General features: G+C 41.7%; 1 protein-coding gene across 1 annotated transcript in view; it reads left to right on the top strand.

Annotated features, from left to right (window-relative positions):
* The first annotated feature begins 4,339 nt into the window (after window positions 1-4,339).
* Window positions 4,340-26,555, top strand: part of SLC30A8 (solute carrier family 30 member 8) — a 31,628-nt gene continuing 9,412 nt past the window's right edge. Inside the window, exons 1-5 of the mRNA XM_066264624.1 lie at window positions 4,340-4,561; window positions 9,087-9,286; window positions 19,683-19,829; window positions 22,277-22,430; window positions 26,134-26,284. Of these exons, the coding sequence (XP_066120721.1) occupies window positions 4,491-4,561; window positions 9,087-9,286; window positions 19,683-19,829; window positions 22,277-22,430; window positions 26,134-26,284 (723 nt within the window). The 5' untranslated portion in view covers window positions 4,340-4,490. The remainder of the gene's footprint in view (window positions 4,562-9,086; window positions 9,287-19,682; window positions 19,830-22,276; window positions 22,431-26,133; window positions 26,285-26,555) is intronic.

Below are 26,555 nucleotides of genomic sequence, written 5' to 3'. Positions count from 1 at the left end.
TAAATCCAGAATATTCAGCAGGTGATTATACTGTTTGAGTTTGCATGTCCTCTCCTGTTGTGTCAATGACGAGGGCACATTTTAAATGGCACGCTACTGCTAAGCAGTTAGCATGAAACAGACACAAATCTACTCTTTCAGAAAGTTGAGCGCAAAGAGTTTGAGGGATCTGCCTATGTCCTACGGCCGATGGCAGGTTAACATCTCAATTCTTCTTTCTAATAACCTCTCCTTTCTTGTTGAATTCTTCCATCCACGGGTAATTCTTTTTTTTTTTTTTTTGTATTTTTCTGAAGCTGGAAATGGGGAGAGACAGTCAGACAGACTCCCGCATGCGCCCGACCAGGATCCACCTGGCACGCCCACCAGGGGGCGACGCTCTGCCCCTCCAGGGTGTCGCTTTGCTGCGACCAGAGCCACTCTATCGCCTGGGGCAGAGGCCAAGGAGCCATCCCCAGCGCCCGGGCCATCTTTGCTCCAATGGAGCCTCCGCTGCGGGAGGGAAGAGAGAGACAGAGAGGAAGGAGAGGGGGAGGGGTGGAGAAGCAGATGGCCCTTCTCCTGTGTGCCCTGGCCGGGAATCAAACCCGGGACCTCTGCACGCCAGGCCGACGCTCTACCACTGAGCCAACCGGCCAGGGCCCATCCACGGGTAATTCTTAGTCTTCTGCTAAGACTGGGGCCAGTTTCTCCGGGACAGCCAAGACATCTTACCTAGACAACGCTAAATTCGTAGCAGCTCACTTGAACATAAAAGGGATAATATGCCGGGTAACTGTGCTAAGAACTTTTATACATATTATCTTTCTTACTCTTCAAAGAACTCTCTAAGATGGAGTCTGTTAATGCTCCCATTTTATAGATGAGAAACTGAAAGCCACAGAGGTCAGGAAACCTTGATCAAGGTCACAAGTGTAAGAAAGTGGTCAAACCAGAAACTCAGACTAAGTCTAATTGGAAAGCCCATGCATTAAGCCACCTAACTGTACCGCTTGCCTTTCCACACAAATAGGAAAGAGCCAAACTGGATGAAAAATCCACATTATTTACAAACAAGCACATTTGTTTGTCCTTTTTAAAGAATAGTTAGATGCAAACAATGGCAACAGGAAGTATTTCTGAAATATGAGTTTAAATTTTGTGAAAGCAAATCATGAGAACTCAGTACTTTAATGTCTAGGGAGGATCGAATGATTTTGCATAAACACACATATCCTTTCTGCAAGTGAAATATCAAACAAGGTGTAAGACACCTGTGTAAATGATTGTTGCACAAGTCTGAGCTCCTGTTTGTAAAATCCTAGTAAGGCAGCATTGCCGACAACGGGTAGCACTGGAGAGCCCAGCTAGTTCTTGGTTGTGTCAGTGATGAGCTGTTCTTGTGGCTGACAGAATATTTATTCTCAGAGGTAACTGTTATAAATTGCATTTTGCCCCTTCAGTTGTTACAAGCTTCTGATGGAGAGTGGGCGGAGAGGACAACCTGTAATTCAGGATGGTTTTGAAGCTGGTTGCCTAGGAAACTGGGATGAGCAGTATAATGCCCACCCAAACAGACTGGCAACAAGAGAGGGGATGGATGTGCTTTTGTGATCTGTGTTGCTTTCCAAATACAAATTGTGTCACTCTTGTGGAGTCTGATTAGGGCCAATGGCCCTTGATTGGCAGTGCGTGCCAAAAGTGGCCAGAGGTGAGTCAGGGAGGAGGATAGATTTTTCATCAACCTTGTGCTGACAGTGCACTGCAGAGAGGTGGATGATGGTGCAGTTAGAATGAGTTTGTAGGAGGAGAAGATGATTAACAGATGAATATTTTACATAATGGAACACACAGGCAATTCTTGTTCATAAATGATCTACATCTGCATTTACTGCAGCAAAACCTCCTTTTTTTAACATAAAAGTTTCATTTACCAGCCCCCCTATGCCCTGCTCTTATACGACTCACGTCAGAAGCTCTGGTTTATGGTAAAGCAGTTATCTTGAAGGGTTGCACTTGAAAATTTACAAACCTTTGATGAAAATAGTACCTAATTCCCCAATACTTTAAAAATATGCACATTTTTCCTTTTTAAACGTATCATATATGTACACACACACGTATATATTTATAGGTGTGTAGACATGTATGCATATATATTTAAGTCCAATCATATGAGATTGCTTATGGTAGGCCTTACTGGGCCCTAAAAATGGCAATTTTATATAGTTCAACTCACAAATAAATAAGAGATGTGATAGAGTACATCTTATTGGTGCTGTATTTTTTTGTCTTTTTAGTAGGGATCCCGTTCCCTCCTCCCATCTTTGTCTTACCCGACCCCATGTCAGTCTTCCCTGACCTTTCCAATCTATGGTCCCTCTATTCTTGCTTCAATAGGCAACTCACTTTCACAACATTGTACGTATCTCCATGTACTCATAGAATCACAAGCAGATAGAAATATTTCTGTGCATCCACATACACACTAGTGATACAACTCTTTGTATGGAATCTCAAACTTCCAGATTATTTATTTCCTGTTGATATTTATAGCCAAATAGTCTCTTTCCTCCATCTGAAGCTTGTTTATCTTCTCTTCTTTGTACTTATCCTTTATGGATTTCAACCCAATTTTAAGTCGTCTCCTCACTTTTTGACATTTGTTCACTTGAATTCATTTTCTCTCAGATGTGCTAGAAATTACTCAGAAATGACTCAAACTGTAAAATGTGGCAATGTGTCGCATGGCTGGATTAGTCATTCTTTTCTGGTTTTCTACTTTTGTAGTATAAAGAATTAGTTTATGTCTATTGTATTAGTTTATGTTTATTTTATTAGGTTGAAATCTCTACTCATCAAGACGGGAAAATCGTCAGGATGCTGGGCCACTGGGCTATTCTGGAAGTACAGCACCCAGAGTTTCCTCACTAGGAAGTGAGTGTTGAAGAAAAAAGGACTCAGGTTTACACCCTCTTTACCACTTGGCACTGTCCACCCTGCAGGCATCTGTACAGGCCTTGGACGGTCTTTGCCCATGCACAAATGCCTGCTGGTTGACCAGGCGTTTGCCCTTGGACTATCCCATCTTTTCCTGTTTGGAAAGGAAAGTGCTTTGTAATGAAATCAAAGGTAAATCCCGGCCCTGGCCAGTTGCTCAGCGGTAGAGCGTCGGCCTGGCGTGCGGGGGACCCGGGTTCGATTCCTGGCCAGGGCACATAGGAGAAGCGCTCATTTGCTTCTCCACCCCACCCCCTCCTTCCTCTCTGTCTCTCTCTTCCCCTCCCGCAGCCGGGGCTCCATTGGATGGCCCGAGCGCTGGGGATGGCTCCTCGGCCTCTGCCCCAGGTGCTAGAGTGGCTCTGGTCTCGACAGAGCGACGCCCCGAGGGGGGGGGACGGGGGGGGGAGACGGGGGGGGGGACGGGGGGGACGGGGGGGGGGAGGCAGAGCGTCGCCCCTGGTGGGCGTGCCGGGTGGATCCCGGTCGGGCGCATGTGGGAGTCTGTCTGACTGTCTCTCCCCGTTTCCAGATTCAGAAAAATACAAAAAAAAAAAAAATCCCTGGGAGTTTGTGGTTGAAGGTCTCTGGGATCAGCTCGGAAAACCCCATTGTTAAGAGTTGTGATTCATTTGCTGATAGGGCTTCCTTGGGAGAGTCTTTCATCCTCAGCAAATGGTGCCCTGGCCAGGGAGGGCACAGATTGTTCTGGCTGCTATAAGGATAAGGGCTGTCATTTATTTAGAAGCTGAGTTTGCCCTCCTCCTGCCCGTCAAACGGATTTCAAAGCTGCTGTACCAGGAACTGTTTCAGACTACAGACTTCAGTGACTGATGACCCATGTCCTCTGTTCAGTAGTGAAATCCCAAAATGGTCTTAGAAGAAGGGTAGTAAATTCTGACAGCTGCTTAGAGGTCATCTTAGAACTAAATGTCAAGAGAAATGCTTTTAGATTGAAAGAGAGAAAGAGAGAGGGAGAGAGAGAGAGAGAGAAAGAGACCTCCCCATTGCCCCTGAAACAAAGGAAAGGAAAAGAAAAAACAATGTGATTATTGTACAGAAGGTTAGCTGTTTGCATATCACTCAGGTGTGCTCTGAAGACCAATCCTCTATATCAGCACTTAGAAGGAAAGCCCGAGCTCCCCTACCTCTTAGAAAGCACGATGGAATCAGGGAGCACAGGTGCATGCACACACACACACTCACACACACACACACACACACACACACACTTCATATGATTCTGCCTGGAGTTCTCTTTCTAGTACAGGAGCTTGTATGGGTGAGAGAATGAGGCCAGGTGATATTTCAAGGAGGCTGTCATTTTAGCAGATCTACTAAGAACACTGATGTAGGAGGCTTGTAATATTAAGTCCCAGAAGTCTTTGGAAAGTGTGTGAATAACTGTAATGCTGCTTTGCTTCCAAAACCGGACAGTGAATTAAACAGCAGCAGCAACAATAATAACAAGACTAACTACAGCATCAGCAGAAGCCCTCGTCTTGGCCACCATGGAGTTTCTTGAAAGAACTTATCTTGTGAATGACAAAGCCACCAAGATGTATGCCTTCACGCTAGACAGGTAACAGACATCTGTTTCTGCTTCACAGTTTTCTGTCTTCAATACTCAATAAATCCCTAGATCCCACAGCTTCAAAATTGGAAACTTGGGCCGTGCAACTTGGGGCATTTTGTAAAATTTTATAAACTGTTGTCTGACTTGGATAATTCATATGCAATATTCTACATAGTGGATTTGATTTCTAAATATCCTAAGAGAATGAAGAACACACTTAATGAATGTATTTTCATCTATAGATTTCCTTCCAGAAAATAGACATATACAATCTAATGTGTCTACCTTTCTTTCTCTCAATTATTTCTACTTTTAAAATAGATAGTAAATTTTATTAAATTATGGTTAGAAAGAATAAGGCCTTTTAACTATGTGACAAAATTGTGGTTACATTGATCTTAAAATTATTTGCTATTTTCTTACTCATATAATACCATTATCAGATATACATACTTATAATGAAAATATCTGAGTTTAATATTCTACATAGTTCTAGTTTTTGACTATCTCCCATAGTGCTATATATATATATATATATATATATATATATTCATTTTCCTTTATTTAAGCATTATTGATTGAACACATCTGGATATATAATGGAGAAGAAAAGATTCCTTGTCTCAGATTGTTGTCTAGGCACTTTGAGTCTAATGCAGAATACATATAAGAAAAAAATCAATTACAAAATAGCATATGTGTCATTCTGGGGTCCTTCAATGAGAATATCTCAAAAGAAACCTAGATCTTAGCTGGACTATGGCAGTCAGAGAAAGCTTTTCAGGAGCGATAAATGGAGAACTGAAAAATAAAGGGGAATTACAGCAAGGTTAGAGAAACCTTACACAGGAAGTTGGATTAGTAAACGCTTTTTAGATGAGACAATTGCCCGGGAAAGACAGACATGTAAGAACAAGAGTTGTGTGCGTCATAGAATTCAATCCAAGTGGAGAGCAAAGAGAAACACACTCAATACATAGAGATGAATGAATGAAAATCCAAAATAAATTCATTTTAGGAGCAGAATTTAGGAAAATACTTATCCATTAATAATATGTGTAATGTTTTTTTTTTTCTTTCGTGGAACCAAATTAATATTCCAAAGAAGGGCAACATTATGTTTGTTAGAATCAAATATCTGAGTAACTGCAAAGAAAAACTTTCTCCCTTTGGATATTTATAACTTTTCTTTGAAGACATATGACAAAGAATCGAGCACATCTATTATCTCACCTTATTAGAATTATTTTTCTCAGAAAGTAATATTAGATGTGATTTATTGAGATCATAAACAATAAAGCCTCATGTTAGGTCAGGCAGAACTTTTGTACAACAAATTATTAACACTATGGACACTATTACTAGAGCATCTCTACATTATTGAAATAACAGCATTCCCCTTCTCATTAAAACAGACCTCTAGCGCTCTGTTATGCACATAAAGCTGGCCATTTATATATAGTTATAGGGTCTCATTTGCCCCATAAGTGGGTATAGCTTGCAGGACACGCTGATGAAAACACTGCCTAACTTGCTTTATTTTCTTTTCAAATAAAAACAGTTAAACCTAGAAGAGACTATTCATCCTGGTCCCACATTTTACCAGTTAGCTGTTTCTCCCCTTTTGTTCCCTTTGATGCTATAGTAAACCTCTTCTCCCTGGTCTGTGGTGCCTGCTCTTCAGAGCCTCAACCATATGGGACTGTGTGGGGATCTGGGGTGATTTATTCTTTGGCAGCATACTTACATTTAATTTTTCTATGCAGCATAGCATTTGCTTTTTAGAACTTTCTTTTTAAAACTCATGGAATTAATATTATCTTTCAGCTCAAGAGCCTGTACTGTATCTAGAGACACTCGGATCACTTTGTTCTAATGAGATGATGGGAAATGTATTTTAACTTGGGTTTTTAACTTCTTTTAGAATCATAGATTCTTTTGGGGGCCCTGTGAGGATTGTGGACTCTTAACCACCCCCCATAAAACACATACACACACACACACACGAACATTGTGCATCCAATGTCAATGGATGCTCCTTGACCAAGTGGTTTCCTGTCTAGGTTTACATTTTAAGGAGATAATAATAACTTGAGCAAAAATTAACTATAAGAATATAACTCACAGTGGTGCTTATCTATCTGAACAAATAATTGGAAAAAATGAATTATCCAATAATATGAAATAAGTTCATTATTTTGTGGTATATCTATATTAAATATAATCTCTATATGTTAAAAATAATGATGTAGAATATTTAATAAATTAAAAAAATGTAAACAGTATATACAGCTAAGATTTATGTTCTAAAGCTGTATCTTTGATAGAAACCTATGGTGACACTGTCATTTCATCCACAGTCCATTCCGATCCATCCCCACAGATGTGCAGCCATGTGTCTTAGGTAGCATTTACCCTGTTCTCAGCTCTAGGCATCAGCATGGCTGGGTTTAGCCGATGTTCTGACTGAAACAAAGTCTGAGCCAATCAGCCCATCCATGTTCCTCTGACTAGAATGTTTGGTCCTCATTCAGCCCAATCAGCATGCAACTCAGGATTCTTGTAGCAGTTGGAAATGGGGACACTCTAGCACCCTGTTTAAGAAAAAGCAAGCATGTAGCCCTGATTACCCTGGGCAAACATTCCACTACCATGAGGAAAAACAGCCTGAGGTTGAAGCATAGTGAGAACTGCAAAGCAGTGGATTGGGAGCCCTGCTACATCAGCCAGAAGCCTGATACCTCCAGACATTGTTAGCTGCAGAACCAATAATCCCCACTTATTAATTGACCTAGCATGAGCTTTGTTTTCTGTACTTGCAATAAAAATATTCTAATTAATATGGTTGCTAATTATGCATTAAAGAGTATGTCTGTAGATTAAAAATCTAAACAATAAGCCCATAATCATTGTTTCTTGCAGGTAAGATTATCAGTGATTTTACCCTCTGCCTTGTTCTTTTCTGTAATTGCAGGTTTTCTATAATGAATATATTATTTTATTCAGGAAAAAAACAAATGTAATGATAATTAGAGTCATAATCAAAATCATCATCGAAGCCAAAGCCTGCAGACCTTTAATTCCAGATGGCGATAAGACAAATTAAATAGCTCTTCAACTGGAAGCTAATTTATTTCTGTTTTTATACCTTTTAAAGCCATGAATACAAAGTTCTCAATTCTAAGAATCTTATTAATGCCTTGTAATAAGTTTGTTTTAAGACAAATTAAATCTGATTAACTCAAGATCTGTGAACATCAACATTTGCATCAGTAAAGGTTGGTTTTAGAGGCACCAAAGTTCATGTAGGGAAGCAAAGAGGGAAAAACAGTAGTCTTGGCTGTTTCCTAACTATTTGACCTCAGGCAGTAACTTAACCTCTCTGAACCTTAATTATTCAGCTGAGAAATCATGAGGTTGCACTAAATGTTATCTACAATCTTTCCATCTATGAAATTCTATAATTCTACAAATGGCTCTAAATAATAATTTTATGTAAGCAGAACTGATATGTGCGGCTTCCTATAGGAAGAATAAGTAGTAAGTTCCAACTTCCATGACAACTTCCACGGATTGTAAAGATTGTCTGCAATGCTGTGTTAAGAAGGTTATGCTTTCACTTATATGTGGGATCTAATGGACAAAATCAACTGATGAACAAAATAGAAACAGAGGCATGGATGCATGAAACAGACTGACAGATGTCCGAGGGGCGTGGGGGGAGGCGGCTAGATGAAAGAAGGGGAAGGGAGTAGCCAACACACACACACACACACACACACACACACACACACACACACACACACACACACCAGTGTGGTGTGACGACAGCCAGAGGGAAAGGGGGGTGGGTGCTAGGTGGAGGTGGGCAAAGAGGGGGGATGGGGATGGAAGGAGACTTTGCTTGGGGTGGAGGGTGCACAATACAGCATGGAGAATAACGTTTTATTGAGTTATACACTCAAAACCTGTGTGGTTTTGCAAACCAATGCCATCCCAATAAATTCAGGTAATAATTAAAAAAGAAAGCTTCTGTGAGTCTATATGGATGCATCAGGAAAAAGTGCTGTGGCCTATTAACAATGTTGCAGAAGAAAGTGAGAGTGAGGGCATGTAATGGTGGGAGTGCGCACCACCAGGCTGGCTCATCTGCACATACCTAACACTGTTACCACTCCCTTTTCTGCTCTGTGGCACAGTGTCCAATTCTTTTCAAAGTAAAGTAACTGGGAAGAAACTGCCTCAAAGTGCCTCTGCTGCCTTTCTCCTAGTCTTTCGACATCTCTTCATCACTGATGGTAGAGACTGAATAAGAGTTTGATTGAATAAAATAAAAACTTTTAGTGCTTGAGACTTCAGATAGAAATTCCTTGCTTGTTCCTTACACTTGATATTTCTTGCAGAAGGAGCTATGAATTATAACTTCCTAGTTAGGTAGCAAATGTCCTGCTGGTGGCTCAAAGAATGGGTAAGGCTGTCAGTGGAGTTTGCAACCATGTTCATTTCTTGCTTCTGTCAAACTCATCCCTAGTGTGGCCTCCCAGCAGAGACCCGTGACTAAGGATCAATGTGCTGGAGAGAAGGCAGCGGAGCTGGAGTCAGGAGCCATCTATCACTGTCATGGCAATGCCAAGGCCACAGAGAACAGGGCAGACGAGCAAGTTGCCGCCAAGTGGAAACTCTGCACTGCTTCGGGGGTATGCTTCGTGTTCATGATTGGAGAGGTGGTGGGTGAGTATTTCTCAGGAAGACTTCTCTGACTCAACAAGCAAGCATTAGCCCTACATCATTACGGGAGGGTCACCGAGGTTCTTCTTTTAAAGTAAGAGTTAATATTGTCTGTAAGTATGAGCGAACCATTGGCCCATTGTAGATAAGTTGGAAAATAGAAGGAAACAAAATTAAATTCATCACTATCCTACATTTGAGTGATAACCTCCAGTAAAATTAGAAAGTATCTTTGTATGATATATTTTCTGTTCATAGCTAAGTTTTTTAAAACACCTGAAAGTATTCTGAATGCTTTTGACCGTGCCATCACATACTCTTTAAAAACATTTTATGCCTAAACAATATACACTACACTGTGATTTAAATAACCATCTCACTATTGTTAGAAATTTAGGGATTTTTTCCCCCTGATATGGACAATGCTGCAATGAAAAATAACACTCTGCCTACCTTTCTGGTTAATGACTTCAAAGAGAGTCCTAGAAACGGTTGAAGGGCATGATTATTTTGATTACTTCTTGATGCATATTGCTAACCTACTATCAAGAAAGCTTAAAACAAGCCACATGTCTGCCAGGTCTACATGAGAATTTAGCTCAAAACTTTACCAGAACTTATTTTAATATTTTAAAAATCTTTGTTAATGTATAAATGAGTGTGCCTGAACATTCGTGACGGCTAGAATACTTTTTGCATGCTTATTAGTGATCTGTATTTTCCTGCAAATTCATTTCCTGATTTCCTCTTTAAAATAATTTTTAAAATTTTATTTATTGAGTTTTAGAGAGGAAAGTAGAGAGAGAGAGAGAGAGATTTATTGTTCCATTTATTCATGCACTCATTTGTTGATTCCTGTATGTGTCCAGACCAGGGCTCGAACCTACGACCTTGGTGTATTGGGACAATGCTCTAATCAATTGAGCTTACCCAGCCAGGGCCTTCTTGCCTCTTAGTGTTTCTTTCTTAAATACAGTAATTTGTAATTCTCTATATAGATCTCTGGGAGCTCTTTACATATTAGGATATTAAACTTTTGTTATATTTGTTAGAAGTACTTTTTCAGTTTGTGGTTTACTTTTCAATTTTTGTTTAAACTTTGCTTTGACTCAGAGAAGTTTTAAGTGTCATATAAATAATTGTAACAAACATTTCATTTTTAGCTGATTTTGTTACTACTCTTTCACTATTTTAGTGCTTACTAAGCCTTTCCCAGCTACCGAGAAGATAAATCCCATTTTGTTGTTCAGGTTTTTGCATTTAGTTTTAAATCAATGTAAATTTAGATATGTTTCAAGGATTGAAAATTCTTTTTCTAAAGAGCTAACACAATTTTCAGTATTGTTTATGAAATAATTATTTTCTTCATTAAATTTTCTTTTTTTGTGTGAGAGAGACAGAAAGAGGGACAGTTAGGGAAAGACAGACAGGAAGGGAGAGAGATGAGAAGCATCAGTTCTTTGTTGTGGCACCTTAGTTGTCCATTGATTGCTTTCTCATAGTGCCTTGACCAGGGGGCTACAGCTGAGCCAGTGACCCCTTGCTCAAGCCAGCTACCTTGGGCTCAAGCTAGATACCTTGGGCTTCAAGCTAGCCACTTTTGGGCTCAAGCCAGGGACCATGGGGTCATGTTTGTGATCTCATGCTCAAGCTGGCAACCCTGTGCTCAAGCTGGTGAGCTTGTACTCAAGCCAGCAACCTCAGGGTTTTGAACCTGGGTCCTCTGTATCCCAAGCTGATGCTTTATCTACTGCACCACTGCCTGGTCAGGCTTTTCCATTGATTTTTGATGTTTCCTTTTACCATTTATCAAATTTTTATAAGCAATAGGACTTGGTTCTAAGGTATTTCATGATCCCTGTTACTGGTCTCTGTCAGTGGTAACATTTAATTAATGCCAATTTATATCTTATAATATCTCTTGTTCTTTCCTTATTATCCCATGTTTAACAAAAAAACAAAGAAAGGTAAAGGTGACTTATTTCAGCTTATTGTTTTAATTAAACATGAAAATCATTTTGTTTGGTTCCCTCCAGAATCTAATTATAATTTTATTGGTATATAAATTTATTTGGGAGCACAAAATCTCTTTAAAATACTCAAGTTTTTCTCCAGGAATATGATATGTTTCTCCATTCACCTCAATACTCTACATCTCTTTTCAAAGTTTTGTGGTTTTTGTTTACTTATTTGTTTTAACACAGGAACAGCCTATTTCTTGCTAGACTTATTTATAGCTATTTTGTGGGCATGGTTTACTCTTTCGAGAGGTGAGTAGGGTCTTCCTTTCCTCTTTTCTAGATAATTAGGTTTTTATTCTGGAAAGTTGCCATTTTGTATACTCATTTTGTACTCAACAGTGCACATATTATCATTTTATTCAGTGAAATATTATCATTTTAAATGATAATATTTAACCAGATAATATTTAAATGATAATATTTAAATGATGAAATTTAATCAGTGAAATATTATCATTTTAAATGTACCTCTGTTCCTCTCTCACCCACCCCCATCTCTGGAGAGAACTCTATCTTGTGCAAAAATCGTATTTCTCCTCATTTTCAATAGTTATACCTCGTTGTGTTTTTCATTATTTGTATCATGTTAAATAATATCTGATGCTAAATTAAATTTTATGTTAAACTATTTAACTGTGAAATAAAATGTTTTCTGAGGGGTTAAGTATTTTTATTATCCTAATGAAGTATTCTCCTTGTCCTAATTGTTTAATGATTAACCAAAAGTCAAGGATGAGTGTTGACATGTAACAAATATGATTTATTTTAAATTTATTTTGTTAAAAACAATTTTACCCATTATTGATGTGTGTTATATTTGGAGATTTCCTATTATAAAATGATCTTTGTAATTCTGGCATTATGATATTAATAACGAATATTTATTTAATGCTTACTATGTGCCAGGAGCTGTGATGATGAGTGCTTCCCATTGTATTACCTCACTTAACCCTGTTGAAATCCCTGAGAGGTAGTCCTATTGTTAACTGCACTTCACAGACGAGATATCTGAAGCACAAAGAGTCAAGTGCTGTACTTCAGTAACACACCTGCAGGGGGCAGGCAGTCTGAATTTCAGGACTTGGGATCTTAGGCTCTCACTAGGGTGCTTCTCAAATGGACTGTGGTGAACCCTTCTTTCAATGCATTGCTCCAATCTAAGCCTCTCATATTTTTATTAGGATTTTTATACATTTTTGATAATGGAAACTTAATTTTAGTTTTCTCTTTTGAAGCTATTTTTCTAAGTTTTTTGGGGGGTGTTGTTTTTTTTGTTTTCTTTTTGTATTTTTCTGAAGTTGGAAATGAGGAGGCAGTCAGACAGACTCCCACATGCGCCCGACCAAGATCCACCTGGCATGCCCACCAGGGGGCGATGCTCTGCCCCTCTGGGGCATTACCCTGTTGCAACCAGGGCCATTCTAGTGCCTGAGGCAGAGGCCATGGAGCCATCCTCAGCACCCGGGCCAACTTTGCTCCAGTGGAGCCTTGGCTGCAGGAGGGGAAGAGAGAGACAGAGAGGAAGGAGAGGGGGAGGGGTGGAGAAGCAGATGGGCACTTCTCCTGTGTGCCCTGGCCAGGAATCAAACCCAGGACTCCTGCATGCCAGGCCGATGCTCTACCACTGAGCCAACCGGTCAGGGCCTTTTCTAAGTTTTTGAATCAATTACGCATAGAAAAATGAAACCTTAGTTGTTGTTTTTTTTGTACTTTTCCAAAGTACAAAACTTAGAAGCAAGAAGGCAGTCAGACAGATTCCCGCATGTGCCCGATGGGGATCCACCTGGCATGCTCACCAGGGGGTGATGCTCTGCCCATCTGGGCCGTTGCTTTGTTGCAACTGGAGCCATTCTAGCTCCTGAAGCGGAGGCCATGGAGCCATCCTCAGCTCCTGGGCCAACTTTGCTCAAATGGAGCCTTGGCTGCGGGAGGGGAAGAGAGAAAGAAAGGAGGGGGGAAAGGTGGAGAAGCTGATAGGTGTTTCTCCTGTGTGCCCTGACCGGGAATTGGACCCAGGACTTCCACACGCCAGGCCGATGCTCTACCACTGAGCCAACAGGCCAAGGCCAAACATTTAGTTTTAATAATACCTTTTTTTAAAAACAAAGATTAAACAATATATATAACATTATAATCATCTCTTTCTTTTAAGAATTCCCTGATAAATTGTCTAATTCTTATATATATATTTTTAGCTTCCTCATTCAGTGACATACTCAAAATTTCCACTTGGGTAAATTTTGGTCATTTATATTTTTCCAACTTATGTTTTTTCATTCACCTCATTGAAATTTTCAAATTCATTATCATGTGATGGAATATAATAGCCTCATATTGCTATTATTTATTCTAGCTGCTTCCCATTTTAATGTTGTTTATATAGTTTCTCTTCTTTTTCTTGATTTAGATGTCTATTTTAGTGTTATATTATTTGTATATATTTTCTTGACTATATTATTATTTTAATTTTTCTTCTGTTTTTTAATTCATAAAATTAAAACCTTTTTTACTTTTTCCATCTTTTGTCAGGGTTGTATTCTCATGTATATTTTAATATCTTTTTTTTTTTTTTTTTTACAGAGACAGAGAGAGTCAGAGAGAGGGATAGATTGGGACAGACAGACAGGAATGGAGAGAGATGAGAAGCAGCAATCATTAGTTTTTTGTTGCGACACCTTAGTTGTTCATTGACTGCTTTCTCATTTGTGCTTTGACTTTGGGGCTACAGCAGACCAAGTAACCCCTTGCTCAAGCCAGCGACCTTGGGTCCAAGCTGGTGAACTTTGCTCAAACCAGATGAGCCTGCACTCAAGCTGGTGACCTTGGGGTCTCGAACCTGGGTCCTCCGCATCCCAGTCCCACGCTCTATCCACTGCACTACAGCCTGGTCAGGCTATTTTAATATCTTACATTATATTATTTATTTTTACCCTTTCTTTTTATTTTTTATTTGTATTTTTCTGAAGTGAGAAGGGGGGAGGAATAGAGACAGACTCCTGCATGTGCCTGATTGATCCACCCGGCATGCCCACCAGGGGTTGATGCTCTGCCTATCTGGGTCATTGCTCCATTGCAAACGGAGCCAGTCTAGCACCTGAGGCAGAGGCCATGGAGCTAGCCTCAGCACCTGGGCCAACTTTGCTCCAATGGAGCCTTGGCTGCAGGAGGGGAAGAGAGAGATAGAGAGAAAGGAGAGTGGGAAGAGTGGAGAAGCAGATGGGTGTTTCTCCTGTGTGCCCTGGCTAGGAATCGAACCCACCAGTGGGCCAATGCTCTACCACTGAGCCAGCCAACCAGGGCCTACCCTTTCTTTTTTTTAATAACATTATGTGCAACTATGAACTTAGTCTGAAGGTTTTGATATGCAATGTTATCTTATTTATTACTTTTCCCCCTAAAAGTTTCTTAACAAATGCACTGTAAACTCCCTGGCATATAATGTCATAAGCTACTATCAGTTTGTTACCACTGTTACCTGTTACACTCTGTTACCAATATTTTTGCTTTATTTTTTCCTGTATTACCCAAAAGTTGGCATAAATGAATAAATAACCTGATAATGGAAGGAAATGGAATCTGCTAGGCTATTTTTTTTTTTGCACCATAATAGCTAGAAATTAGAATTAATCGAGTGTTATGACCTATATACTAGACTTTCACAGCTTTTCAAAACTGGAAAAGAACTTAGACCTATCCAGCCCAAGAAAAATCCCCTAATAACCTTCTTTCAGTTGGTCTACAACGATAATTGACAACACACAATTTCTAGAGCCAGGGTAAGTCTTTTGAAGGAGCTGAGTTAATAGCATGGCGGAGTGGCAAATAATTTCCTTCTAGCAGTTCCAATCTGGAAAACACCCTTTGGAAGCCCACTGATCCCGTCGGCAGAGGGGTATTCTTTTTTTATTACTGAAATATGTTAAGATTGTGGACACTATGGAATGACTCATGAAAGAGACTGACAAGATGGAAAATCTGAAAAACAGAACCCATTTGAAATGTGATGTGAAAAGGCAATGTTCTGGAAATTCTCAGCCTTCCAGATCACGTGGTGGCGCTGCCCCCTATGAACACAGCCCAGGAAGAGGTAGATGCTGGCTTGTTTGCTCCACTATTTTCTTCCTCTGCTCTTCCCTGAATCCGTGCAGAGGCTGAGAATCGACGGCCTCTTCTCCCCTGCTGATGTCCAATCAATAGTCTGAAATGAGATACCTTCCATTCACGAAACTCACTTTTCCCCTTGTACCTTTTCTTATGCTCTGCTGCTTTGCTTTTTAAATGACTCGTATTTTTAGGGGGCAAATTGGGAAGCTATTCACTTGGAGTGAGCAAATCAATCTCCTCCGTTTCTTTTCTTTCCTAATAATTAGTCTGTGAGTTCGAATCTGACTTTATTTTAGAGTCAGAGCAAAGTGATGTCAGTGAAAGAAAGAAAAGGAGTTAAGTGGATAAGTTTAGAATTTGAGCTGTATTTATTTTGAGTGGGTTTTCCCCAAAACATTGCTCTCAGCATGTTAATTCTATCTTCACACTCTCCTGTGGCTCCCCTCTGCCTGGTTCAGTCTGTCCCCTCTTGGAGATGTAGGAGATTTTACTGAGCGCTGGGGTAACCTGGCAAGGCTGCTTGTGGCGCGAAGAGGCTGGCTCAGGGGCCCCCTCTGGGCGAGGTCCCCCTGGCGGCCCCAAGTGGGACAGATCACTATCCTGGAAAGCTCTGGCACCATGGACAAAATGAAAATTTCTTACTTTGACTTTCAACTCATTCCACCATCTGGCTGCCCAACTCACGACCAGTCTCTTCCTTTTACTGCTTCCCTAGATGACTCCTCTGTTTCAGCCATTTGTTCATTGGATGCAAAAGAATCCTTGTACCTTAGCATCTCTGTAGCTTTGGCTTATGCCTTTTTATTTGCATGAAAAACCCCTCTCCTCATTCCCCACACTGATCGAAACGCTGGCTATGATTCAAGAGCCCAACCCACAGCTTCCTTTCTTCCTCACCTTATCTTGACTACATCAAAGAAAGCAATTATTATTCTCAGATCACTCCTGCTGGATATAGGATTTGAGCAAAGCCTCGCGGGATGGGCAGAAATTGAGGAGTGGCTAAGAGGCAGATAAGAAGGGCCTTTCAGACAGAGGGCCTGAATGAGCAGCCCTGGTTACTGCTGGGGTCCAGGAGGTAGTAAATACTAGCCTTGCCTGGGGACACCTGGAGTGGATAGGTCTGCAACAGGACAGGAACTATGGATTCTTTTTTTTTTTTTTTTTTGTGAGAGGAGATACAGAGGGGAGATACAGAGACAGACTCCTCATGCCCCCCTGATTGGGATTTACCCGGCAACCCCATCTTGAGCCTATGCTCTGCTGGTCTGGGGCCGGTCACAAATGAGCTATTTTTAGTGCCTAAGGTGGAGGCTCTACAGAGCCATGCTCAGTGCCTAGGGCCAATGAGCTCAAACCAATCCCCTCCCCTGTGGGAGGGGAAGAAAGAGAGAGAGAGAGAAAGAGAGAGAAAGAGAGAGAAGGCATGTGAGAGAGAAGGGGGAAGGTGAAGAGGGGAGAAGCAAATGTTCGCCTCTCCTGTGTACCCTGACTGGGAATCGAACTTGGGACTTCTACACACCAGGTCGACACTCTACCGCTGAGCAAACCGGCCAGGGCCGGCTATGGATTCTTAGGCAGCAATTCAAGCAGGTCTAATATGTAGCCACATTCAGTGCCACTGACATGGAGGGAGAGGAAGCTAGCAGTTAACACACACAGTCTTAGCCAAAAGAAACGGTGACAAAGGCAGGGAGTGAGGCGGCAGCTTTCGCATTTCTGGATTACGTGGGAAGGCGTACAGAGCAGTGCGTGTACAGCAAGGCAAGAGAGGCACTGAGGGCGACATTCTCGAAACAGACCCTACTCAGGGTCTGTGGGGTGAAGATGACAGTAGAAAATCAGGGGAGCCACTGGGCCAAGGTCCCACAGTCACCCCAGATTCAGGGAGCTGGTGTTCAGTACACATGATGTGTTCTGTGGCGAACAGAGACATGCTGACAGGACCGAAGGAAGTAAATGTGTCGCTGACAACATTAACCTTGTTTCCCATTACTGGACTACATACACCACTGTATTCTATTAATCCATATCTTTGAAATAAAAGGGTTTGTTTTATGAATAGCGGTATTATACTATGGAGCTTGATACGTCAAAAATTCACGGAGCTGTTATGTTACAAGTTTTTACAACAGACCAAAGTTGGCATAGGCATGTTTTTTTTTTTGTTTTTTGTTTTTTGTATTTTTCTGAAGCTGGAAACGGGGAGAGACAGTCAGACAGACTCCCGCATGCGCCCGACCGGGATCCACTCGGCACGCCCACCAGGGGGCGACGCTCTGTCCACCAGGGGGCAATGCTCCAGCGCCCGGGCCATCTTTGCTCCAGTGGAGCCTTGGCTGCGGGAGGGGAAGAGAGAGACAGAGAGGAAGGAGGGGGGGGGTGGAGAAGCAAATGGGCGCTTCTCCTATGTGCCCTGGCCGGGAATCGAACCCAGGTCCCCAGCACGCCAGGCCGACGCTCTACTGCTGAGCCAACCTGCCAGGGCCTGCATAGGCATGTTTTGACGTTTCTTAAATGTCTACAGAAAGCATCATGTGAAAAGTGAGAGTGGTTTTCTAGCCTTCTAGCCCTTTGTGCATGTCTTCGGCACAGTGAGTGTTAGTGCAATCATTGAAGGGAGGGATGGTGACATTTTTACCTTTTTTTTTTTGTATCCCATCCCTGTACTGTGCACAGTAAGTGCTCGATAAATACTGGCTGGATGATTGAGTTAATTGTCAGTAGGACTCCATGCATTCAGACGCAAATGCAAGTTCAGTTGCAAACCACCTCTTGCAAACATTTTGCTCCATAGTCACTCAGCGTGATTGCCCACAATTTCCTGGATGGTTCTTAAAAGTAGTTCTGATGGTTGCAAAAGGGTGTTTGGTTCTTGGACCTCCATGTTAACACACTTCTTCCAAACCCTGGCCCTTTTCCTTTCTCGGTCACCTCCTGACTCAGCGGAGCCCACTGAAGAAACCCCAGAAGACTTCATTTCCTACGACTTCAGCTCAGCACACAGAAGTGCCACCATCATTCATCGCCGAGATGGTGGCACGCTGCTTATCTGCGTGTAGTCATTTCCCGGGCAAGAAATAATACATTATTAACACAGCTTTATTATCAGGCTCCAGCCTGGCAGATAGAGCAACATTAGAGGATAATTGGAAGGACAGCTGATTTGTTAGCAAAATGTTACTTTTTGGCTAATGAATCATTGCGATTTTTGCACTGACAGCTCGGTAACAAGCTTGAAGACTCCTTTGCTTCAGACCATTAAACTTTGACAAACCAGTTATTAACTGAAGCTAGAGCCAGCGGTCTGTGGGAATTACTGCAATTAGAAGCCACATACGTAATTTTTAAAAAATCATTAGCCGACAAGGTGAGTCTGTTGATGGAGGGGCTGATGACTGACGGTCTCCGTCACTTTTTAGTTTAGTACCGAAGGCAATAAACAGCTGCTGGGAGGACCATCCGGCAGCAAAAGCTCCTGGCTTGGAAGAGACAGTGAGAACAATGAAGGTTATTGCTCTCAAACAACAAGCCTTGTTCTGCAAGGAAGGCTGGAGGTCTTTTCTCAAAAGAGAAAGGAGGGGGGTGTGGTGGAAGCAGAGAGAGCCTAGGAAATGGAGAGAAAAGCCAGGCAGGACTCCACGCCTTGGGTCCTCTTCCTACGTGGGGCCGGACTGTTGCACTGAGGAACCCCACTGGAAGGCGCCCGCCCTCCCTCCTTGCTCTCCCCCTGTTTATAGCAGGGGTCTTGAACTCAGGTGGATAACACAGATTAGTAGAAAAGAACAAAGTGTAAAGGCTATAGTAAAATTACAAATTAAAAAAATAAAATAAAAGCACATCAGGGAGTCATTGTGTCCTCTGGTTTGCAGGCAGAAGTTCAGGCCGTCAGTGTGGAGTGTGAGACCCTCGGAATCCACCCGATAGCTCTCGGGCGTCATCGTTTTGTATTGCTCTTTCTGAATCCTTATCCCCCAGTCTAAGAGGGGTGGTCTCCATCCAAGAATGCCCACTCTTTCCAATCTGTGTACCTTTACTCCCCTCAAAATGGCCTTGTCCTTGAAATTCACTTCTATGTGTGCAAATCCTACCCACTCTCTGGGTCTCAGTCTCTTTACTTGTCCAATTGGGTGGAAGAGGTGGATTGAATCAATGTTAAATTCTCTTCTAAAGCTCTGTGATTCTGTGGCATTTCCACCAACTCTGGGTAGTATGCATGTGAATCCAGGTATACTCTGGGGCCCTAAGCCCGCATGCTGTTCTGCGCCCCCTAGGTGGCCACATGGCTGGGAGTCTTGCCGTCGTCACAGACGCTGCCCACCTCTTCATCGACCTGACCAGTTTCCTGCTCAGCCTCTTCTCCTTGTGGTTGTCCTCGAAGCCTCCCTCCAAGCGGCTGACATTTGGATGGCACCGAGCAGGTACAGTTCACGGCACAGCAGTGACTCAGAGTCAGACCACGGATAAAAACAAAAGGGACAAAGCAAAGCCTTGTTGGAAACTCCTCAGAGGCACACCTGAGGTGCACAGGATTCAACAGACACGTACATGGCACTGTGTGTTCTCCAGGTGAACTCGGCCGAAAGCCAGTTTAGCCATGCTACCTCTGTTCCAATGGGACAACAGGAACACCTCTACCACTTCGGCACCCACCCCAGCCCCAGGATCTTAGTGTGTGGTGGCAGCCATGATATCATTCATTAAATTACTCTGCATCTGGGAGAGAGGATGGGGTCAAGCTCCTACCATTTTGCAAAGTAAAACACAGACAGCACAAAAAAAGTGTCAGAGGTGGCAAAACTCCTCACAGGGGTGTCGGGAACAGAAGGTGAAGGAGGACGCAGGGCAGAGCGGGGGTGGCCAACATGCCAACACAGCCGGGCTTGCCGAGAGGTGCCGCCACACGCAGACCGCAGCTCATAGCCTGGCAGCTGTGGACGGCGGTTTTGCAAGGTTAGAATGCAAGGAAGTTCTAGTTTTATACGAAACGCTTTATCATCACAGGTGTTTTGAATTGCCTTTAACACTTAGTGAGAGCAATAAAGAAATAAACATTGATAAAAAGAATTTGTAAAAAAAAAAAAAAAAAAGAGAGAGAGAGAGTTTGTGACAATGTGATCTGAAGACGCTTCCTCATTCCCTAACAGAACTCTGCTCGGATAATACCTGTCATTTGTCTGCATAAATCATTGCTTGTACTTTAACCCTTTCTGATACCATTGGCCAGAAATGTTTTGTAAACATAGCTAGTTTTATAAACAGAGGGAGGACTCAGAATTCCAAATATATCAATAGCTTGTACTGCCTCGCCCTGGCCATGGAAGTCCACGAGCACTGACGTGCTGGAAGACCAGTGCTGTTCAACAGAACTCTGATGTAAGGAGATGTCTTTAACATAGAATACCATGTGGCCATAGAACACTTTAACCTGAGACTGGTGCTACTGAAGAGCCAGATTTTTCTTTTTTATTTTATTTTTTGTATTTTTCTGAAGTTGGAAACGGGGAGGCAGTCAGACAGACTCCCATATATGCCTGACAGGGAGCCACCTGGCATGCCCAGCAGGGGGCGATGCTCTGCCCATCTAGGGTGTTGCTCTTTTGTGACCAGAGCCATTCTAGTGCCTGAGGCAGAGGTCATGGAGCCACCCTCACTGCCCGGGCCAGCTTTGCTCCAATGGAGCCTCAGCTGCGGGAGGGGAAGAGAGAGATAGAGAGGAAGGTGAGGGGGAGGGGTAGAGAAGCAGATGGGTGCTTCTCCTGTGTGCCCTAGCCGGGCATCGAACCCGGGACTCCTGCATCCCAGGCCGACGAAGAGCCAGATTTTTAATTCTACTTAATTTCAGTGTAAACAGACGCAGCTGATTGATGGCTCCTGTTTCAGGCAGTACCATTACAGACATGGGGTGGAAATCAACCGCAACGTCAAACGTGGAATTTCATGGGTAACTTGTTTAGGAAGAAGCTCAGTATAAAAAGTGAATTTACTTAAAGTGAATGTTAAGTGTCTGATTAGGCAGGTGGCTTGTGGGTTTGCCAAAAACTCATGGCAATTGCATGCAAGGGACTCGAGTTGCGGAAATACTAGTCCCACAATGGGAAACAGACACAGTGCTCTGCTTTAAACGGGAGAGGCCCAAGTTATGGAATGTGCTCATAGAATGTTCTAGACCCTTGTCAGCTTTTAGGATCCATCTACAATGTTGAGTTACAGGTCAGGGTGAGGTGTTCAGGAACTCTTACGGGAGAAAACGTACTTGACTCAGTGGGCAGATTGAACACTATTTGTCTTTAAATATTAATGTAAATGTCTGCATGCTGATGTTTCTTTTCCTTACTGTCGCTTTTAAAATGCAGTTCAAGTGTTGCTGTACCTCTGAGCTTACCTTTGTGTTTATGGTATGTTTGGGTTGGCAAATGAAACTCATTTTTCAACTACCCCCTGAAGCCTTCCCATAGAAGATACTGGCACTGACACGTTATAAATGTTTTATGGCAAAATTAAGAGTTTCTAAATACCGTTTACCTTTTGCGTCTCATTATTTCATCTCCTAGTAAGTTTCAATCATTTTAGCACCTGCTTAAATTAAAATCCCCAAGGAAAAGAGCAAGGGTAGGCGGCAATTAATATGCTTTCAAAATTTGCTGAAAATTACTAAGTAACATGGAGCATAATGAACTCAGATGCTGGTGTTTTATCAATGTGACATAAACACACCTTGTCTCAGTGCTAAAATGCTTGCAAACTTTTTGCTTTGTGAATCATAGTGAACTCGTTTGAAGCCTCTTTTTCTTGGGGGGGGGGAGGAAGGAACATTCATGTCTTATCAATTCTTTCTGTATGGATGTCTGTGTGCTTACATCCTCAGAGATCCTCGGTGGCTTGCTGTCCGTCCTCTGCGTCTGGGCAGTGACTGGTGTGTTGGTGTACCTGGCATGTGAGCGCCTGCTGTACCCGGATTACCAGATCCAGGCAACCATAATGATCATCGTTTCGGGCTGCGCGGTGATAGCCAACATTCTGTAAGTCCCCACGGCTGCCCATGAAGGCAGTCCTTAACCCTGTCTGGACATAGATGTGTGTTTGTTTGTTTGTTTGTTGTTATTTTTTGTTTTTGTTTCATTTCTCCACTTGTGAGGATGGTAGAGACCTGACAGTGTGTTCAAAAGGCTCTGTGATCAAAAATAAGGTTAAGTTGTACTAGTTTAAGTGTTTTCATATTGGCTTCTAATAACTACTATTTTGAATGTTTTTAATGTGTCAAGAACTGTGCTAAGATCTTTTAATCTACATTATCAAGCTTACTGTTCACAACATTAGAAAACTGAATTTCAGCGAGGTTAAGTAAATTGCCAGTGAGGTGTTGTAGAGCCAGGATTTGAATCTAGACCCACCACACTCAGAATCGAGTCCTGGCTGTTCTGCGTGCTCCTGTGTACTGATGGTTCCATGTGAAGTGTCACTTGCCCCTAGTCAGCTTTCATTATAGGGACACATTGTGGGTTCCCAGAGACCTGGGTTGGAAGGAATCTTACATTTTATCTACTTCAGTCCCCTCTCTACTTTTGAATTCTCTTTTGTAACATCTTCATAAACCATTCATTAGTTTCATATATTTTAATAAAATAACAGAATTTATTTTTTATATAAGCCCTCTGTCTTATCTTTGCCTTATTTTGGCTACACAAAAATTCTTCCTTAAGCTGTGTTAGCTAAATTCTCTTTTTATTTTCTACTGGTCCACTCTCTTAACCAGGTAGTCTTAAATCATTCTCAGGGGACACGTGATCATGTCCTACTGAACGTGCAATCATTGCCACATTGGCCTGCTCTTCCTCCAATGAATGACTTGGTTGCTTATGACAAGGGGGTTTTGAGACAAGGGCTTTGATCCTTCTGGCCCATGTTCACCTTCCTGTTTGACAATCTGATTCTGGCCAACCCTATTTAAAACAGTATCTATCTGTCTGCCTATCATCTATAGTAGAGAGAATAATAGCTCCTCAAAAATTTTCACATTTTAATGCTTGGTACTTCTGTGTTAACTTACATGGTAAAAGGAATTTTTTAAATGTGATTAAGTTAAAGATGGATCATGACATGGGGAGATTATCCTGGATTATCCAGTAACTACAAAGGTCCTTATAAAAGGGAAGTGTAAGGTCAGAGAGGAGAGAAGATGGAGGAAGGGACCTAGAGTGAAGGGGTGTAAGTGACAGATAGAAGCTAGAAAAGGTCAGAAAATGTGTTCTTGGAATGCAGTCTTGCACACTCACTTGAGGTTTCTGACCTCCAGTACTATAGATACCTTAACAAATTTGTATTGGTTTAAGCTAGAAAGGTATGTGCTCATTTGTTACAGCAGCAACAGGAAACTCACACACTGTCCATGCATCATCTATTTGTCTATCTTGCAATGCCATGGGATACACACTTGGCCGTGGGTTTATTCATGAAAGCGAAGAAGACAGTGACTGCAGAGTGGCATCATACACAGTGTTCTTAAAGAGAGGGCACGGTGGCATCACTGGAATTAGAGGGAAACCCTAGCATGCGCCCTCTGGAAAAGGTCCTTCGGGTCGTTCTCACACCCTTCCGTTGTGCCTGCCTCTCTTCCTCACCTCTTTGTTTGCAAACCATTGCTCAAAATCTCTGAGCTAAACAATTAGAGGAGTGGTATTTCATTTGCTGTCACTGACTAGATCCCTATTTCCACCCAGTTATATTGAAAATTTGTTTCACGTGGGACTGGGAAGATCAGTGTGAATCTGTCGCCACTGGGAGACAAATAAGCCAGAGCACATGTCCTGCCAACTGTGGGTCAATAGCATCATCTTTGCGGAGGAGAACAATATGTCCACAAGGCAGCAGGAAGAAGAAAAATATTAATAATTTCCAGGCATATGTCTCATAGGTTGTGTCGATGCTACATGAAAAAGAAGGATTCTCCTAGCTAACTACCCCATAAATCTGGACACTTGATGATTGAGGTTGACTTTCCAAACAGATACCATCCACATTTTTTTTTTTACTACAATTGCTTCTGAACTTAGACCTTAATTTAAAGGTGCTCAGAAAGACAAGGGAATTGGAAAGCATTGACTTCCTTGTGCAAGCGGGTAGTTATTCGTGGATAAGGATATTGAGTGGCTATAATGTTTTCTCCCAGAACTGGGCTTACAGGATTCAAGTGCAGCTAGAGGCTGTGTTGTCTGAATAGAGATATCAGAACCATAATTTGAGAATAAGTCTATTCCTTGGGGACTCGAAATCAGGACAGGAAGTTGTAATAGAGATTGCAAAGGGATTGCAGGATGAAAATTATTGACAGAGCCTTAGGGCTAGTGCATGTTTAATTTTCTCTGCTTGAAACATTTCCTTCCCTCCTAGCTTATTTAATGCTAACCTTTCAAATCCAACTCAAATGCTTTGTCTTGCATACTAAACCAGGCTCCCTTGTTTGACAAGCACCAGTTCTTAGTAGATTTTTAGTTAGAATTTTCCATGTATATGTGTGTGTCTTTTTAAATTCTCTGAATCCCCCAATGGGGAGGGACCATGTCTGTGTTCACTCACCTTTATGCTCCAACATTTAACAGTACCTGACATCCATGGGTCCTTAGATAAGGTTTGTTTGTTTGCTTTGTAATAAAATGAGGGAGAGAATGAATGACAATGTGATCACCACACAGGGCAGTCTTAGAAAGAGAGTTTATTAACTGCCAGCATAGGCTGTCTGAAGAACCTTAAAAGTTAACTCCTGAGGGTGAATTTCTGCCCAAATGCTGACATTCTAAAAAGTATACATTATGTAAGAATCAGATCTTGGTGGAGAGCTATCAGTTCACTTTATGATGACGGCTTGAGATTTAACAGACACTTTACTGAAAATGGGGGTACATGACACTAAGCCATAATTTTTTAAACCTTTGTTACAAAACGTACAGAAAACGTTTCTTGGCAAAATACTTCTTATTAGCCATTGGTAAAAATGTTCTTATTTTACCTTTGGTCTAATACCTCTTGAAATTGTAGATAAATAGAATCAGGTACATAATGTATAACAGCTACTACTTAACTCTTTAATTTGGATAGGAAATGTTAAGTTTTATAATTATATATATATTTATAATGTCTTAATATAATTCTGTCTCTGGATTAATAGCTACATATACATAAGCACAGTTTGCTCATCATTGGCCATTGGTAAATTATTCAAATTTCAAATTCTCATGTAAGTAAAGAAAATTCAGTAAAATAAAAGATATTAAAAATCTAACCCTGATGAATTCCACTACTTATTTTGTTTTTTCCCTTTTTGTATTTGAAACCAGTACATTTAATTAGGCTCCCACCGAAGCTTAACTCTAAGCCCAGATGGGTGCCAGACATTCAGTAGGCTCTCAATAAATGGTATTTCCCCTCTTCCTGGTCAGATACTCGGTTTTCATCTAAGAGGTGAGGCTCTCTGGTCTTAATGTGAAGCAGTAGCATTAGGTAGATGGAAGGGAAACTGAAGCAACTCCTCATTGTTCTTGTGCAAAAAACTTAGGATGCTATGATCCACTTGTGTTCCAAATTAGTCCAAAATCGTATATCTTAAAAACTAATATCTCAATTAGCTGCCAATTTGGATAATTATGTTACTGCCAATTCTTTCACTGTGCTGCATGGGTTTTTAAGGGTTAATTGCATGTGTGCTGAGAACACTGTGCTCTCTTTCAGACTAAGTGTGATTTTGCACCAGACACACCCTGGCCACAATCACAAAGCAGTGCAAGTTAATGCCAGTGTCAGAGCAGCTTTCGTGCACGCCCTCGGGGATCTGTTTCAGAGCCTCAGTGTGTTAACCAGCGCACTTATTATCTACTTCAGGGTGAGTGTGTTTGATTTCTCTCACTGCCATAGTGATTTTATAGATCAAGTAGTATAAAAATGCATCCTCCAATATAAATTTAAGTGAGGGTAACAGGCTATGTTTGCCTAAACAAACTATTGTGCAAGTGTTAACCAAACAAACATTCAAAGCCTGAAACCTTAGATTTCCAAATTCCTAAGAATTCTTTCTTTTTTTTTTCTAATTGAGAGGCAGGGAGGCAGACAGACAGACTCTCACATGCACCTTGACCGGGATCCACCCAGCAAGC

The sequence above is a fragment of the Saccopteryx bilineata genome, chromosome 3, assembly GCF_036850765.1.
Source record: "Saccopteryx bilineata isolate mSacBil1 chromosome 3, mSacBil1_pri_phased_curated, whole genome shotgun sequence".
Taxonomy (NCBI): Eukaryota; Metazoa; Chordata; class Mammalia; order Chiroptera; family Emballonuridae; genus Saccopteryx; species Saccopteryx bilineata.
This window is presented reverse-complemented; position numbering and strand designations above follow the sequence as displayed.